This window comes from Aegilops tauschii, chromosome 2 (genome assembly GCF_002575655.3).
Source record: "Aegilops tauschii subsp. strangulata cultivar AL8/78 chromosome 2, Aet v6.0, whole genome shotgun sequence".
Taxonomy (NCBI): domain Eukaryota; kingdom Viridiplantae; phylum Streptophyta; class Magnoliopsida; order Poales; family Poaceae; genus Aegilops; species Aegilops tauschii.
Window position 1 is genome coordinate 14,527,550 of NC_053036.3, and position 17,981 is coordinate 14,545,530.

At 45.2% G+C, this 17,981-nt stretch overlaps 2 protein-coding genes across 2 annotated transcripts; one reads left to right on the forward strand and one right to left on the reverse strand.

The window, feature by feature from the left end:
- The first annotated feature begins 867 nt into the window (after positions 1-867).
- On the forward strand, positions 868-2,648 carry LOC109751458 (7-deoxyloganetin glucosyltransferase). The gene is made up of 2 exons (XM_020310341.4): positions 868-1,487; positions 1,574-2,648. Exons 1-2 carry the CDS (start codon positions 974-976, stop codon positions 2,512-2,514), a joined length of 1,455 nt encoding a protein of 484 aa, XP_020165930.1. The 5' UTR covers positions 868-973; the 3' UTR covers positions 2,515-2,648.
- A 641-nt stretch (positions 2,649-3,289) lies between these two features.
- LOC109751456 (ABC transporter B family member 25, mitochondrial) lies at positions 3,290-17,220 on the reverse strand. Its single transcript, XM_020310339.4, has 20 exons — positions 16,824-17,220; positions 15,864-16,076; positions 15,020-15,206; positions 14,791-14,852; positions 14,194-14,237; positions 13,818-13,920; positions 13,562-13,669; positions 13,334-13,417; positions 13,161-13,221; positions 12,447-12,592; positions 12,042-12,158; positions 11,846-11,931; positions 7,754-7,842; positions 6,900-6,955; positions 6,689-6,769; positions 5,876-5,941; positions 5,693-5,785; positions 5,521-5,585; positions 3,789-3,924; positions 3,290-3,686 (listed from the first exon to the last, which is right to left on the reverse strand). Exons 1-20 carry the CDS (start codon positions 17,076-17,078, stop codon positions 3,570-3,572), a joined length of 2,169 nt encoding a protein of 722 aa, XP_020165928.1. The 5' UTR covers positions 17,079-17,220; the 3' UTR covers positions 3,290-3,569.
- Positions 17,221-17,981: the final 761 nt, after the last annotated feature.

The following is a 17,981-nucleotide window of genomic DNA, read 5'->3' on the forward strand; positions in this document are numbered from 1 at the left end:
TAGAAGATGGGTGGAACATGAATATGACTTGGCCACTTCGCAGCGGCCTAGGCCACCGTGACCGTCTTCCCCCACCCAGAAACCAACCGCTGACACAGGCTTAATGGAGGCGGAGGCTATTCTTCCCCTCTCATTTAGCTACAGGGCTTACCGTGGCCCTGTGAGCTTACTGCCGGACATGGCAAGACATGTCATTGGAAATGTAAATATTTTCATCTGGTTTATATGAAAATCATTTAGTTTGCATGAATTCTGTTTGGGTTGTTAAAACCCGCTCTGACATGTTTGTGCACACGGTTGGATGGCCGGCTCCTGCATCAGTGTCCGTGGACTGCTCCCCACCACAGTAACGGAGCTACCAAACAAATATTTGGTGGGCCTAATAGTAAAACAATGCTACCAAATTAAAAATCAATGCATTGTTGTGGGCTAGACTTCATGTAAAACTTTTTTTTGCTTGAACCCATGGCGGGCCATGGCCTTTTCAGCCTTGCTGAAGCTCAGCCGGTGCCCCACTGGTCAGCGGACGGATACGATGTTCGATTTAGGGATTAACATTGGAGATGCCCTTAATCAGTTATAAAGTGAAGCTTCCCCTTCCCCGCAAAATTAAAGAGAAAAAATGAAGCTTCCTGCCAAAAACAAAGCCCTCAAAAAAGAGTTCAAGTGAAGCTACCAGGAAGCCAGTTGCGTAGGAAGTCAAAAATGGAAGTCACTCGTTTATACGATTAGTCTTCCGAGACGATTAGTCAAAAATGTCCGTTTCAGAAAGTTCAAAACCGCACATGCGTACAAAAGAGTATCGCCATCTGTTGTGACTTTGAACGGTATGAGTCCAAAGCGCACAATTTCAGGCAAACTTGGACACTCACTCTCATCTGCTATATGTACATCTGCACCGTGACATTGCCACTGCAAGCAGGGAGGTTCCTCATTTTCTCCCACTAAACGCAAAATTTCTCTAGGCGACGACATGGCCACGAACAAGAAGCAGCCCCACGCCGTGCTCGTGCCGTTCCCGGCGCAGGGGCACGTCACGCCGATGATGAAGCTGGCCAAGGTCCTGCACCGCAAGGGCTTCCACATCACCTTCGTCAACACCGAGTACAACCAGCGCCGCCTCGTCCGCTCCCGCGGCCCCGGCGCCGTGGCCGGCCTCCCGGGCTTCCGCTTCGCCACCATCCCAGACGGCATACCCACGTCTGATGTCGACGCCGACGCCGATGCCCCGCAGGACCCGGTGTCCCTCTGTTACTACACGATGACCACCTGCCTCCCCCACTTGAAGAACCTGCTCCGCGACCTCAACGGCGCGGTTGGGGCGCCGCCGGTGAGCTGCGTCGTGGGCGATGGCATGAGCTTCTGCGTGGACGCGGCCGCGGAGCTCGGCGTGCCGTGCGCGCTGTTCTGGACTGCCAGCGCTTGCGGCTTCATGGGCTACCGTAACTTCCGGTTCCTCCTAGACGAGGGCCTCACCCCTCTCAAAGGTATGCATGCCATGCCGGCGCAAGCTTGCAATACGTAGCAACCATGTCCGGGAGGTACTATAACTTGTGTTGATTGATCTGAGCAGATGAGGACCAAGTGAAGAACGGGTACTTGGACACGCCGGTGGCACAGGCACACGGGATGAGCAAGCACATGCGTCTCCGAGACTTCTCATCCTTCGTCCGCACGACGGACCGCAGCGACATCCTGTTCAACTTCCTGCTGCACGAGGTCGAGCATGCGGACCGCGCGACCGCCATCATCCTCAACACCTTTGACGAGCTCGAGCAGACGGCGCTTGACGCCATGCGCGCCATCCTCCCCCTGCCCGTCTACACCATCGGCCCGCTTAACTCACTCACCGAGCAGCTGGTCTCACAGGAAGGCGATCTCGCCGGGATACGCTCCAGCCTCTGGAGAGAAGACCAGTCATGTCTCAAGTGGCTCCAGGGCAGGGAGCCCCGCTCCGTGGTGTATGTCAACTACGGGAGCGTAACCACCATGTCCAAGCAGGAGCTGGTGGAGTTCGCTTGGGGGCTTGCCAACTGTGGCTACGACTTCCTGTGGATCGTGAGGAACGACCTGGTGAAGGGCGATGCCGCGGTGCTGCCTCCCGAGTTCCTCGAGGCCACCAAGGGCAGGTGCCTCCTAGCGAGCTGGTGCGAGCAGGAGGCGGTGATGCAGCACGAGGCGGTGGGCGCCTTCCTGACGCACTGTGGGTGGAACTCGATGATGGAGGGGCTCAGCGCCGGGGTGCCCATGCTATGTTGGCCCTTCTTCGCCGAGCAGCAGACCAACTGCCGATACGCGTGCATGGAGTGGGGCGTCGGGGTGGAGGTCGGCGACGACGTCCGCCGGGAGGTGGTCGAGGCGAGGATAAGGGAGGTGATGGGAGGAGGAGAAGTAGGGAGGGAGATGAGGAGGAGGGCGGCAGAGTGGAAGGAGGTCGCTTCTCGCTCAACCGCGCAACCTGGTGGCAGGTCGTTGGCCAACCTTGAGAGTCTGCTCAAGGATGTACTGAAGTGACCGCCAATAACAAATAATTAAGGTGGGTATATAGTCACTCCTTGCAAAACTATAGTGCATATAAGTTTTTTTTCAATGTCCAACATTGTAAACTTTGACTAGTTTATTGAAAACTTAATTACATTTACCAATTAGCCTTCTACCATTTACCCGCTAAACTTTGGAAGCTGTCTTTCAAGTTAACAAATATACGTATTGAAAAGCTAACAAATATAGGTCGATAAAAGCAGAAATTTGTGTGCGGCGGGTGCAGGCAATATGGTAGTCTATATGGATTTCTTGGCTAGAAAAGCCAACAAATATATGTATTGGTGGAATCTAGAGAAAGCGGACAAGATTATATACTAATTCTTCTGTTTATGTCCATGCACTATGAATGCAATGCACACAACCTGAAGATCAACAGGTGATTCAGTGTTCAGACTATTGTGTGGTGTGGTTTCAGTGTTGAGAGATATCTGGTGGCTGGCTGCACACAGCACCAATATTCATGCAGCTTAAGACACAACATCAAATCATTTAGGAAAACAGGGATGCATAGATTGCTTGCATTTACCTATTGCCATACCGGCGATTGACGAAGGACGACGCTTGTGGGACGGTGCAGATCATTCGATCAACATCACTTTCTTCAGTCCCTGATGTCTGGCCCGAGAGACACGCAGGCAGTCAGGATGACACAAAATGTGACAGTAAAAAACTAAGATGAGGCACACAGTAGATCAGACAGGTACGTATGTAACTCGAAATAATTGAATGTTAGTATGTTACTACATTAAGCTGCAAACGGATTATTTACTTATTCCATGTAGTAAAAGGATTATTACATCGACATATGGACATACGCCGGTATTGTTAGATATCTGTACAGGAAAATTTAGCCTCTCGGCTCTCTAAAATGGAGAACTTCCCCCTGTATCTGAAATCTCAAGAAGTGCATTTACAAGGCAGATAAATAAAAACCTGCTTCAGTTGAAATATGGCTATGTATTGTTTTCCCATGCAAAGGGAAAACGTATTGGGTGTATCAAACTTATGTACCAAAAGCAGAAGCATCAACTGCCTTCAGTGGTATTCTGCTGGGACCAAAGTTCGGCATAACGCCCGTGCTTCGACAGAAGAAGATCATGTGGCCCTTGTTCCACTACTGTTCCATTCTCCAAGACGATGATCTGAAAATCAGTTGAAAGATTACTTACATGGGAATTATGGAAGTGACTACCTCGTCAGATATGTATGCTGTACTGTCTATGTATGTGCAGAAATGTGAATACCTCATCACATAGCATTGCAGTTGTGAGTCGATGAGCAATAAATACCGAGGTTCGATCGACGGATAAAGACATTAGAGAATTCAAAATCGATGATTCAGTAGTGCTATCCAGTGCGCTTGTAGCTTCATCACATAACCTGGTACAAATGAGGTTAGAAAGTTAATTCAGTGAGGGGAACTCGCAAGCCCATTATTTGCACACAATAAATTGTTTGATGAGTATCTGAAATCAGTTCAAACATCAAAACCATTTAGCAGGCCTAACTAATGCTTTTTTTTAAACAGAGGCAAAATTGTTTGATAAGCATCTGAGATAGAATGAAAATCTGAAGCTCTCATCTCATACTCTTGTATCCTCATCCCCTTTTCTTTCGATCCACCTAACACAGCCACAGCGCCCTAGTTGTGAGGATTCCTTCTCGAGGCCTCACAAAGAGGTATAAGAGCCGAGATCTGCTCCATCTGCGCTCATCATATCTTGTGATCGACCCGTAACATCCACCACGAAAGGTGCAACTCGATTTCTGTTGAGCAGCACAAAATCCTTAGCCGGGTTGGACTGATTTGGAGTTGAGCTGCGACAGCGCCTTCAAAGCCTTTGGCAGCAACACAGCACATCTTGAGCGCCATGCAAGCAAGTTCTGACCAGATTCATACGAAGTTGGAGCAATTACTCGCGACTGAACCCCATGAATGTGGCCAACCTCAGCAAGCAATTAGTGTCGACCCAGGAGAGCGTCAATGAGGCGTGCTTGAAGCAATTGGAGGTGGCGCGATCAGCTCCGGTCCTCCTGTACCGGATTGAGCGTGGCTGTCAAGTTCTTTGGTACCGTCGCTTCTGTTCATTTGCAAGCTCCCTCCAGTGTCACTAGCGCAGTCACCTTAGCTCACATTCAGGAGGATGAGCTCGACATGCACCGCCCGCCCCTGAGTGCTGCCAGCGGCCAAGTCCAGTGTGCCTGCTTCTTCACCCAGCACTGTCCCTCCTGCATCTTCCAAGTGGCAGAAGCGTTCAGCTGGTGACAATTTCACTCACGGGCATCAGTTGCGAGATTTTAGGTGTGCGAATGGACTGTGCTTTCACTGTGTTGATAAGTACGTCCGAGTCTCCTATGTGGCGTGTATCTAAGAGGGCTGGGGCCCCCTCAAGTGCAAGGTGTTCATGTGGTTAGTGACGGTGAATGGGTGTAGGATGCTGGACAGACTGGAGAGAGGACTACAACACCCGCCGGCCTGCCCTCTGCCACCAGACAGCCAAGACCATGTTGCACATCCTCACTGACTACTTCACACGGAAGGTCTGGCACAAGGTGCTGAGAGAGTTCTCTCTACAATTCATATGGTCTGAGCCCGGCGATGAGCTGCTGCCTCGGCTGGACCATGCTGCAGAGCACGCCAGGGCTAATAAGTTAAGAGATTATATTCCCTAATCTCCCTAATGATGTGGCGCATCTGTCAGCTTCGAAATGACTTCTTTGACAGCACAACCAGAGGTGCATACATGACTCTGGATGATTGCAGGTGCAAAGGCGCTGAGGAGGCTGCCACAACATGCTTGCCCACCAGATGGTTCTTGAGAAGTAGTTTAGCTGTACAGATCATTTGCTTCTTTCATTCTGTTTTTTTCTTCTACTTTTTGGCTGTAAGTTGGATGCCACATTGACGTTTTCTTCTAATACTAAATGATGTGCGCTTAGGTGCGTAATTCGACAGAAAATATATGAGAAACTCACAGAATGGAAGGCTCCTTCAAGAATACACGAGCAATTGAGACTCGTTGTTTCTCACCACCACTTAACTGCAAAAATAGCCAAACCACAGTTCTTGAGATATGCTCAGCTGTTGTCTATAGAACAGAAGGCTATGATATTTCCTGATGTTGCACAAAATGACGCCGCGTCTTACCTTCAATCCACGCTCTCCCACAACCGTGTCATACTTGTCAGGAAAATTCATAATTGTATCATGGATAGAGGCACGTCGAGCAGCATCGTAAACCTGTATAGAAAATTGGAAAATACATTAGCTTCTCCACAAAAAACATTTGAGCATGCTATAACTGCCATATGGATTGCAAGAACATTTTACCTCTTCATCATTTGCTGATAACCGCCCATATTGTATATTATGCTTAATTGTGTCATTGAAAAGTACCTGTAATGATATTCATGGTGTAAGCTTGGAGGCAAAATAAACTGACCAGATCCCTGCAGAAAGAACACATTCAATCTACTCCCAAGATTTTATGACGCTGAAGAAAGTATCTTTTCAATTGTCTATTAGAACTTTTAAACTAGCCCAAAAAGGGATGAGCCCCATGGATATCTAGTGGAACTTTTAAACTAGTCCAACAAGGGATGAGCCCCGCAGAATTTTAATTTAGGTCCGAATGACCATGAGATAACCAGAATTTGCTCTTCACAGGAGTTGAACCCTGGTAGGCAGGGATACACAAGTCCTTTCCACTGAACTACGGCCCAGTTCTCAATTGTCTATTGGCCCTCTTCATGTGTTAACAGATTCCTTGTCCTATATGTAGTGATACTTCAGTTTGTATTTCAATAAAAAAAGATTCATATTTGGGTTCCGAATAAATAATGAGAAATGTACAACAATGATAGCTAGCACAAGTTCTTAGGCCCTATCTGTGGGTTGTGGCTTCAACAGAAGCAGATGTCGTGGGGAAGCTGATGTGCTGCGGAAACTACTTTTTTGTAGGATGGTTGTACATGGTAAGTTGGTTTTCTAAAGAATAACTTAATAGGTACAGTTTCCCCTTCTCGAAAGTAAATCATATAGGAATGCATTACGATACTACAGCACAATTTAGTAGATTCAGTAAGAGGACAACAAAATATGAAAACTAAGCATTGACAGAGAATATAGTATCAAGGGGCTAACCGTATCCTGTGGCACAACACCAAGCGACTTCCGAAGACTGTCCAGTGTGACTCCCCGGATATCTTGCCCGTCTATTCGTATCTGCCAGGAAGAGAGAAAAAGGATATCACAAGAACGGAAACTTTAAAGTACATAACAAACTTGAGAAGCCTTCAGGGGCATCAATTCATGAGCAGGAAATCAAAAGGGAGATTGATGCGTGCGTTCTTACAGATCCTGAAGTTGAATCAAAAAATCTAAAGAGAAGTTTAAGTATGGTTGACTTTCCTGTAGAAGAAAGGATTAGTTAATTAACAGTCACTCACCCAGAAGTAACAATTCTATTATGGTTCACGTTAAAGCAAAGATTAAACACTATGTGCTGTAAATCCAGTAGACAAAATTTGGACTCATATAAAATGCAGAAGCAAAGATATACAAAGTAATCATATGAAATAAGCCCTATAGGCTATAAATATATTTGGATAAAAAGTTAGTATATCCATTACAGGAAAATTTGGTGTCCTTCATTACTTTTTTTCCCATTAGCCATGACAACACAGCTTGTTACAAAAATCATGGATTGGCCAAATATATATGAAGATCTTACATTATAAGACATTGCTGATGGGTTCCCTACTAAGATTTCTAGTTAGTGTATTTAGAGATCTAAAATAAATCAAAGCTCTTGCTAACCACAACTGAGATATATCATCACATTGCACGCCTAGAGAAGCACGGCAGAAACAGATGATCCAATTAACTCGACACAAAAATTATGTTGATAGTAGCAAGCAACTAACAGTGGGTTGTCAACTCTTTTATAATTGCATAGAGGTGTATAAGGGCACTTCAAGATGAGCTTCTAATTCCAAGAAACCCTCCATACATTCGCGCACTGATCTCTATTTTTCATAAGTGGTCTATATTATTATGATATCCAACAATTCTACTTGGCACCACAAAACCCGTGAGTCAATGAAGCCCATGAATTGAATGTTATATTTTTGGTAACACAAACATAAGATAGCTGATAGCATTGAGCCATTGACATTAACATTAGTTAGTAAATAAGATTAGCTTTACCGCTGCCACTAGTTCCAACAATTGCCACACTTTTTCCTGCTGGTACAGTGAAAGTGGCCCCATTAAGAATCGTCCTTTCTGGGGCATACCTGGAAGAAATCAAATCTCTGAGCTACCCATTAAATAAATATGGCACAGAATAAGATTGTTCTAATTACAGCCTATACTACATCATGTGTCATATTTACATATTGTGTTTAAAGCCTTGCTTGTCTTAATAAAACGTCTTGAATTAATGCTTGTTAGTTAGGGTACACTTTGTTGAAGTGTATATGTGGATTGCCTAGCCCTTTCCACCAGTTCAGACTTTTGGTTGTGTTGGCTACTGCATGAAGCTTAACATGGTATCAGAGTTTAAGGTCTTGAGTTCAAGTCCTGGCTTTCGTAATTTATCCAAAAGTTGTTGCAGCCCCCTCTATGTTCATGTATAGGCCTCTTGAGTCTATTCACGTGTTGACTTCCTGCTTCACACGTGAGAGGGGGTGTTGAAGTGTATATGTGGATTGCCTAGCCCTTTCCATCAGTTCGGACTTTTGGTTGCATTGGTTAGTGCATGAAGCTTAACAAATTTAATATGTACCATAACTATTTCTCAAAATTTAGCTAATTAAAGGATGCAAAAAATATTTTAGATCCTAGTTTTGTATGTGTAAATCCTTAGTAACCGATGCCCCATAATGGAACTGCTAGTAGTCGCGAATATCTCCTTCCCTAATCCAAGATTGATTTTATTCTTACGAAATATAAGTGTTGTATGACCGAATAATTCAAGGAGGCATGTGAGATACAAAGGAGGAATAAGCTTTCTTTTTTGAAATTTTGTTAACCGAGAGAAGTTGAAGCTGCATAGATTAATTTCAATTAGTAGCGGTGGACATCAAAAACCAAACTCAAACCTAATTAACCAAATTATCCAAAGGCTTTAGACTTAGTAGAACTAAAACCGAGTACATGAGGTGCAGTTTCAGTACTACTAGGCACGAAGAGGAGGAGGTTAGCCTTGATGGGCAGGTGGTGCCTCGGAAGGTCACCTTTAGATATTTGGGGTCTATGCTGCAGAAGGATGGGGATATCGATGAAGATGTGAATCATTGAATCAAAGCCGGATGGATGAAGTGGCACCAAGCTTCTGGCATTCTCTGTGACAAGAGTGCCACAAAAGCTAAAAGACAAGTTCTATAGGACGGTGGTTCGACCCGCAGTGTTGTATGGAGCTGAGTGTTAGCCGACTAAAAGGCGACATGTTCAACAGTTAGGTGTGGCGGAGATGCGCATGTTGAGATGGATGTGTGGCCACACAAGGAAGGACCGAGTCCGGAATAATGATATACGAGATAGAGTTGGGGTAGCGCCGATTGAAGAGAAGCTTGTCCTTTATCGACTGAGATGTTTTCGGCATATTCAGTGCAGGCCTCCAGAAGTGCCAGTGCATAGCGGACGGCTAAAGTGTGCCGATAATGTCAAGAGAGGTCGGGGTAGACCGAACTTGACATGGGAGGAGTCCGTAAAGAGGGATCTGAAGGACTAGCCATGAACAGGAGTGCGTGAAAGCTTGCTATCCATGTGCCAGAACCATGAGTTGGTTGCGAGATCTTATGGGTTTCACCTCTAGCCTACCCCAACTTGTTTGGGACTAAAGGCTTTGTTGCTGTTGTTGTTGGTGGTGGTGGTGGTTTACTATTTGGCTATTGTTTGCAAGAAACCGAATTTAGTTTGGTGAATTCAATTGTTGCTTTGTAAAAACTGAATTAACAGATAAAACAAAAGCTCACACAAGCCCATGAAGATTTATAACTCACTCCAGCTTATCCACCCAGCAAGCCAGCACACTAAGCCTAACAAAAGACCACCAAAATGCGCAGGTCACCAGAAGACGCAGCCACCAAGAGTCCATGCCCAACCTAATCTACCCAATCGAGCACTTTGCATTGTTCACAGGTCCTGCCCAAAAGAAGCTAACGAACAGAACCACTGCTTCATTGATGCAGTGGTGTCTGCTCCACCTGTTTCAATGCACCTCCTACCTCCTCCGTGCTTATCTGTCTCTTTACCGTGCCCCAGCAAAGCTTCCTTTCCTTGACAGGCCACGACTCACAGAAGTTACTTGACCTAAATTTTACTAATAAATTCACTGCTAAAAGAAGTTTCAGGAAAGAGAAAAAAATCATGAAAATGCAAAAGTGACTTTTGCGTTTCTTTTCATTGATAAGGCAGAGTTCAAGTTACAATGCTCCTAAGAGGTACAGGGAGTGAGAAATGTAGGAAAAATTAATATACATCCCAGGTCTGGGGCAGAGTGTCACGAAGCCCGAAAGCACCAACTCTGGCCCAGAGCGCTGCCTCGCCCTTTATCTTCACAACAAGGTTGCTGACTGAAGGTTTGGCGCCCTTGAAGACACAGTCGTTACGGTGTTTCCAGATCATCCATGGGGTGAGCAAGGCAATGGAAGCGAGGCCTTCGCGCATGGGCTTCGCGCAGTGTGCCACCAGTCCAGAAGGGAAGCATCATAGTCCGGCGGTGTGCAAGACATGCGGAGCCAGGCAAGCATCTCATGCCAAACCTGTCTGGAAAACGGACAGCAGAGCAGCGGTGCATCTTCTCGGGGCTCTGGCAGCAGAGGAGGTATGAGGTGTGGTGCTCTCGCAGCAGGTGGCGTGCGAGGCGGTCGGCGGTCCAACACCGATCCTGATCAGAGAGCCAGTGGAAGATGCGCACACGAAGGGGCGCCCAGTTCTTCCAAATGAACTTCCAGGAGCTGCTGTGGATCGAACCCTGGAAGGTGGCCTGATAGCAGGATTTCGCAGAGTAAGATCCGCTCGAAGTCCACTTCCATAGGAGGCGATCAGGTTCAGTGGTCAGGGTGGTGTGCTCAACGGCGTGCCAGAGCTGGATGTACTGTCCGATCTCGTGAATGCCCAGCATGCCATGGATATCGTGAGCCCAAGCGTTGGCCTGTAGCCCGACAAAAACGGTTTGCAGTTTCCAGCGGCGCTTCGAGATGCAGGCGTAAAGCTGCGGTGCGATCTCGCTGACTGAGCGCCAGCCGCTCCACCGGTCCTCCCAAAATAAGGTGGTACGGCCATCACCCACGGCCATAGAGGTGGAGGTGAAGAACAGAGCAAGCTCCTCAGCAGAGAACTGCAGATCTAAGTTGCTCCATGCCCGGTTGCTATCTGTGTGGCTGAACCAGAGCCGTCGCAGGCGGAGGTCCAGCCCAGTGTGCTCTAGGTCAGGGATGCCAAGGTCTCCCAGCTCGATTCGACGGCAAGTTCGGCGCCAATTAACATGGCACTTGCCGCCATTGGCAGTCTCGCGCCCAGCCCACAGGAACCCCCCTCTCAATCTTCTCGAGCTGCTTGATGATTTTTTTGGATGGTGCAAAGACCAGCAGCTGGCGCATGGGGATTGCACAGAGGACGGATTTGACAGTCGCGAGGAGTTCAGCCTTGTTCATGAGCCCCGCTTTCCATGACAGGAGATTTCTTCGCACCGTGTCCACAAGCGGCTGCAGCTTCGCGGCAGTGGGGCGCCTCACCATGAGGGTAATTCCCAGATACGTGAGGGGGAACTCAACTATTGGACACTCCAGGACCTGGACAACAAGTGCAGCCTCGTAGGGCGCCGTGGAGGAGGGTGGCGGAGCTCTTGGCGAAGTTGACGCAGAGCCCGGAGGCACAGTCAAACTCGCTCTAAAAGGAGAGACCCAGTACTAGAAGCTCCTGCACCAGGTGGGGTCTGGGGAAGGATTATACGAGGCAAGCCTTATTACCCCTGCACAGTGCAATGCAGAGAGGCTGCGTCAAACACAGGACCTCTTGGCACAAGTGGGGAGTACTTCACCACTGCGCCAGGCATGTCCTTCAAAGAGAAAATCACTCTACAGGGATGATTTGAGAGTCCTTCCACGTTTTCCCAAAGGAAACCAAGGTATACTCGAAAAAAACAGTACCATTGTATTGACTCAATGGTTAAAAGAAAATCAGCTCCTTAGTGTTGAGATGCTTTGAAACTTGCTACTCATGAAGTATTCTTGTTTGGAAATAGCATAAGCACTTAGCGGCACTTAACAAGCTAACAGAGACAAAACTTACCCGAAATGGACATTCTCGAATTCAATGCATCCTCCCTTGAACTGCAAAGGTTGTGCATGAAGCTCATCCTTTATTCCAGGTTTTTCCTAAAAAGACGCAATGAATAAGGTCTTTGAGACCATGGTTTTAAAGATAAATTAAAACTGCATGCCATTAGGCATTATGCAATACGAATCTATGACTACAAAGCTTTTACCTCAAGCAATTGAAACATGGACTTCATGTCAATAAGGCTTTGTCTAGATTCTCGATAAACACTACCAAGGAAGTTCAGAGGCACTGAGAGCTGGAATAGAAGTCCATTAACCATTACCTGTATGGCAAGATTTCAATACATCAATCAAAGGCAGCTGCAAGGCTAAGAAAGGCAGAGAACCGGAAAGAACTGAAGCTTCACGTCAAGTCATTTTAAAAGAATTTTATTTTCCAGTTACACTTTTTCACTTCTAACTCTGAGGTAATATTGGGAAAACATTACCTTACCGCAGTTACATATCTTTCCACTTTGGTGTGCATGGGTTGCTACCTCAATATGTCAAAGCGATCTCAGAAATGAAACTATAGAAGATATAAAAGACAAATGGTTGACATAAAGAATTACCAAATCACCGACAGTCAGAGCACCACTCATTACACCATATGAGCTCAAAACCATTGCTGTGGATAATGACACACTAAATATAACATTTTGCCCAAAGTTCAAGTAGGCAAGGCTACTTTGGGCTTTCAGTGCAGAATCCTCGTATCCTGAGCACATTGTAAAGAAAAAAACACTAGTCAATAGATCAAAAATATCAAACAAAGTTAAATTATGGTGTATGCAATGTTAATTGCAAGTTAAGAATCACCTAACGTTGCAGCATAACTTAATGTTCTATTAACACTTTCTTAAGTATTAATCTCATTTAGTTTTTCTTTTTAAGAGAGACCTGAAGGATTGGAGTATCAACAAAGAACTAGCTATGGACAGGGGTGCGTGGAAGCTTGCTATCCATGTGCCAGAGCCATGAGTTGGTCCCGAGATCTTATGGGTTTCACCTCTAGCCTACCCCAACTTGTTTGGGACTAAAGGCTTTGTTGTTGTTGTTGCTGTTGTTGTAGTTTTTCTTTTTAAATACCAGTTTTCAACATATACAGATGTGAAACATAGAAATCAGAAATTTCATATGTATCAAACTGTAATTTTTCATGTCCTTAGTTTTGTAAGAAAGGTGAATATATATATATAATGCCAGTTGGTCAAATAGGTGAATAGTTGTGCATTTCCACTATATAATAACATCTCTCCCGAGAATGAATGGACACACGTACTCACTCTTTAAATATTTGTCATACTTCTGAACTTCAAATTGCTCATTGTTGAAGTATTTGACAGTCTGTAGAATATCAGAGAGCAAAGATTGGTACGAACATGCTTGAATTAAGATATCGATGATTAAAGAAATGGACCAGACACCAGATTAATGGATGGGATAACCATGGGATGACCTCGTAATTCAGAAGGGAGTCAACTGCCACCGCACCAGAAGCATTATCAGCTTTATTCATGGCTGTCCTGAACTTGGTCCGCCACTGCAATAATGAAACAGAAAGCGATGAGAGGAATAAGAGTAAGACATGATACAAAAGTGATCATTAGATATATTAGATTGAGCATTTATGTAACCAAGAATATCCTAAGACTACAGCTGTGATGACAGAGTACAGCGTTCGCACCTGTGTCAAAGCCAAAGTGAAAACAATATAAGTAGCAACTGAAACTGAAGTAATCCAAGCAAAAGTGGAGCCGAACTTGTAGGCAAGTATACTTGACACCATACCAATCTGTAAATACGAAACAAAACACAATGCAGACAAAGCTCAAGCAAACGCTCCGAGAATAAGTGGCACCAATTACCAAAAGCAACATCAATATCACAGGCAATATGCACAACTGATGGATGGTAACCGTTGGAGAAGTAATTATGAGTACCTCTAGTATTGTGGGAACAATATTGAACACTGTCACCGTAAGAATGAAATTTATTGCGTTGCTCCCTCTGTCAATTATGCGATTTAGAGCTCCAGTTTGCCGGCTGAAAAACATAAACAGGCGAAGGAACATAAAAATTCAAATAATCCCCGGCTCGTAAACATCAAAACTCAGCAACTACATAATAACTGCGAGTATTGAATTCTTATAACGTGTTTCCACAATGATTTACACAAGCAGCAGTTAGACCTAGGGCCGATTAATAGCTAGCAGGGAGGCACCTTACTGAACGCACGGAATATGGTGTGGACAATCAATGAATTAAGGATAACATTGAAGCACACATGATGGCATGAATCAGAGCATTCACAGATACCTTAGATGATAACGAAGATCAAGCTCATGCAAGTGAGAAAACACCTGCAATACGAAAAGTTAATAAACTAAAGTAATACTTAAAGTGTCTACAGATAAACATCAAAATAGCTGCGCAGGACTACAGGTCCATCGAAAACTGAAAATGGATACAAATGTACAGATGACACTTGATCCTCACAGAAGTACAGATAAAAATAGTTGGGCTCCAGCGAAGTGCAAGATCTTCAAATGATTCTTTTCCTTTTTCTAGCTTTTCTAGTGTCAGTTAGGCCTTTAGCGTTCTTTTGCTTGCTTTCAGTTTTTTTTTATTGCTAGATAGACCTTGCGCCATTTGGACATTTTTCTGCTAATGAAAATGACATGCACTTAGGTGCGGGTTCGAGCAAAAGAATGTACAGATACCACTCATAGTAACCTTTTATCATCTTCATGAATATAAGGACATATACGAGAAAATGTATAGCAAGAAAATAAGATATACTTCATTCAAGATATATCCATACTGTGTGAAATATCTGAAATTCTGGAAAGCTACAGTAATCAAACAACTTCACTAAAAAGTAATACCATGGAAATGAAAAGGTTCAAAATTTACCATCCTGGAGAGTGAACGGATGGCTCTCCAGGTAACTTTCGAAAATAAAGCATTCCGCAGTTCTGGAAACAGAAAATTTACCATCAATATTTGCCATAATGCATAAAACATAGTTGTATATGTTATGACAGGAGAGCAGAAAGAGAGAACCTAAAAAATACTGAGTTTCTTTCGGCGGCTTTTCAGGCATAAGTAAACATTGATAAGCAAGTTCTGTAACAAAATTTACCTGTACAAGCTGATACTCCTGACCGTGCAATACCATATCCAATCAGAACTGCTGCTGGGCTTGCAAAGAGAGCCAACAGGGTTGCATTAGCATCTGTAAATCCTGCCAGTGAGGCTTCAGCGCCGCCAAGTGCTGCAAGCCAATCGATAGCAAGCTTAAACAAGAAAGGCACTTGAACATTTATGACCTGGTGTTCATTGTAAATAGAAAAGGTTAGGTGATAAGGTTGAAAGCTTCATGTAACCCTGGATCAATTCTCTTTTGTGAAATTAGATCAATTCAGATGGGGAGCCCTTCCACGCGATGACAGTTTCAAAAAAAAAAAAAACTTCATGTAACAGCTTCCATGTTTTAAGTCCATCATGGCATATATCATAACTGCAAGGGAAATATTCTTTTCTTTGATTTAAGAATGATGATAGTTGACTATTTCTATCTGAGACCTTGTTGAGCAATTAAAGAAGAAGAAATTACCTATTTTGTTTTACAAAGAAATAAGCATCCAACAAATAGGATGCATCTGATTTTACCACATTGCATCAGAATAGGTCAAAAGGATCATTTGTATAAAAGCCAAGAATATCAGTACACTATGAGTAATACAAATGCACTGCATTCCAACGAAGTGGGGTAAGGAGATTATCAATTTTGAGCCTACAGCATGATTGTCAATGGTAGACTCTACAGAAAAGTGTTAGCCCAAATGGGGTTGCTAATACATCGCAGATCGCTAGTACTTAATGACTACAACAGAAAACAAAAGCATTTGCTAACAAAAGTGGATTGCATTATTTTAGCTCGAAGAATATTTGTAAAGGGAACAATTTCCACGAGTAACATGTACCTTTGCGCCGACTAAGAGACCCAAGGACAACACAATCCTGATGTTGAAATCGCGGCTATTGTTCAGCCTCAAGTACTTCCAAAGGTTATGAAGGATCTGAATATCTGCTATCTGATCATCGATGTCCTTCTTCGGGGCATCTTTATGCTCGTTGTCATCAGCCGGTTTCCCAGCTGTCACAGCACTGGCAGAAGTGGAGAATGCATTCCCTCTCTAAAAAACAAGTAAGAATCACAAAACCATAATTTGGCAAAGAAATAGTACCTTCTATGAAGAAAAGAAACAGAACAGATGAATCAACTTCTTTCTATCGTTTTGTTAACCATTGATGTCATGAAGCAACCACAAAGCCATACTTGAGTAACCATATTTTCAGTTGGAGCTAAAAAAAGGGCAGGGTAAGTGCACTTACAGTTCATAGAATCAGAACAAGCAGAGAGAGAAATGCAATACTACCATGTGCTCCACACTTGTCCTTCATTTTGTGCTTTGACAGATTAGGCCAGAGACTGATTTTCACACAGAAACACAGTGGAAAGTTGAGTGCAGGTTGCAGATTGTCTCAGGTTCTCAACAGAGAAAACTTTGTATGCAGCCAGACTGAAGTTTCTAAATTCATCCCTTGGCAACCACTAGACAAGAAACTGAAGCCCAATCAACAGCTCCCGCTAACTCCAGCACTTGTGATTCATTATTACTAGCCCTACTGTTGCCCACTCCTGTTTGACCAGGAAATTATCACTTGGTTCAGTAAAACATTGATGCTTATGTATCCATGAATCTGTTACCTATGCATCTCAGTGGGTCATTGACACATTCTCGGCTACTTACTGATTTACTGGGAAATTCTCACTTGTTTCAGTAAAACATTGATACTGTATAGTTATCTATGAACCTAATATCTGCGCATCTCAGCGTTGATGAAAAAAAATTGGGATGAGGAGGACCGCAGGAGGTTACCAGGTCGCGGAGAGGCCACGCGCACCGCCGCGGCGGGAAGGCCGAGCCCGGGAGCAGGCAGTAGAGGGGGCCCAAGGGGGCGCGTCCCCCCGTCCCCGGAGAGACCCTGCAGCCTGGTCCGAAGCCCCCGAGGTGAGGCGGCGTCGGCGCGGGCGGACCGTCGGTCCCGCCGGGCCGCCGGAGCGCCGCGGGGAGCTGGAAGCGGGAGCCGCGGAGGAGGTGCCTCGCGACGAGCACGCGGGAGCAGGGCCGCATGGCGCGGCGCCGGCGCTCCCCGGCCGGCGACGGACGGGACGAGGGGAGAGGGGGGAGAAGGCCGGTCAACCTTGGGAGGCGGAGCTGGGCATTTCGCGGGCGCGGTGAGCGGCTTGTATCCGATCTGGTGGTAGAGCTCGAGATGGGATCGTGCTAGGATGCGGCGTCGTGGGCCGTTGGATGTGTGATGAGTGGCGCAGATCCAGTTTATGGTGTTCGTAAATTTTAGAGCATTTTCCAATATCAGAACCAGATGATGTAAATTTTGGTGCCGAAAATGGGCGCCGGAAATTTTCCTGCTGTAACAGATGATGTAAAAGCCGGTGCCGTGCAAACGTGGCTTCTTCAACTATCAAAAACATTAAAACATGTTCAACCCAGATAATAATAAACTCATATCAAATTAATCCGATCAGACGAGGGAGCGATGGTATGGGTCTAGCACCCTAGCCTTGATAGATTTATTTATTTGATTTTGCCGGCTATGGCACATGAACATGATATGGGCTGTATCCTGCCCCTCCCTTTGTTCCTTGTGAAATCCATCTTGAAAAGCACGAGTTGGTGAAGGTAGGGGCAGCGACCGGCGATGGAGAGGGTAGGCATGGTTTGGATCCCACGCAACGGCGACTGATAAGGACGAGGGTAGGCGACTTGTGCATCCCCATAGCGATGATGTCAAGACGCAAGTCCCCGACGGCAGCGAGCGACCTCCCCAACTCAGTCAGGTACCACAATAAACCCCTTTCGCCTTCCCTATAGCTGCTCAATTTCAGAAGGGGGTTTTGTCTCTATAATAGAGGTTGTGTTTCACAAGGAAAAAAATGGGTTTCAGAAAGGAAAACACATTTACCTCTGCAAGGAGGCCGTGTTTCAGAAAGAAAAAGAATGTTTCTGAGTGAT

Coding starts and splice junctions, on each gene's coding strand:
- LOC109751458 (XM_020310341.4), top strand. CDS start 974: ATGGCCACGAACAAGAAGCAGCCCCACGCCGTGCTCGTGCCGTTCCCG. Junction 1,488..1,573: donor GGGCCTCACCCCTCTCAAAG/GTATGCATGCCA, acceptor TGATCTGAGCAG/ATGAGGACCAAGTGAAGAAC.
- LOC109751456 (XM_020310339.4), bottom strand. CDS start 17,078: ATGCGGCCCTGCTCCCGCGTGCTCGTCGCGAGGCACCTCCTCCGCGGC. Junction 13,418..13,561: donor TCACTTTGGCTTTGACACAG/GTGCGAACGCTG, acceptor TCATTATTGCAG/TGGCGGACCAAGTTCAGGAC. Junction 5,586..5,692: donor TGGGAGAGCGTGGATTGAAG/GTAAGACGCGGC, acceptor CTATTTTTGCAG/TTAAGTGGTGGTGAGAAACA.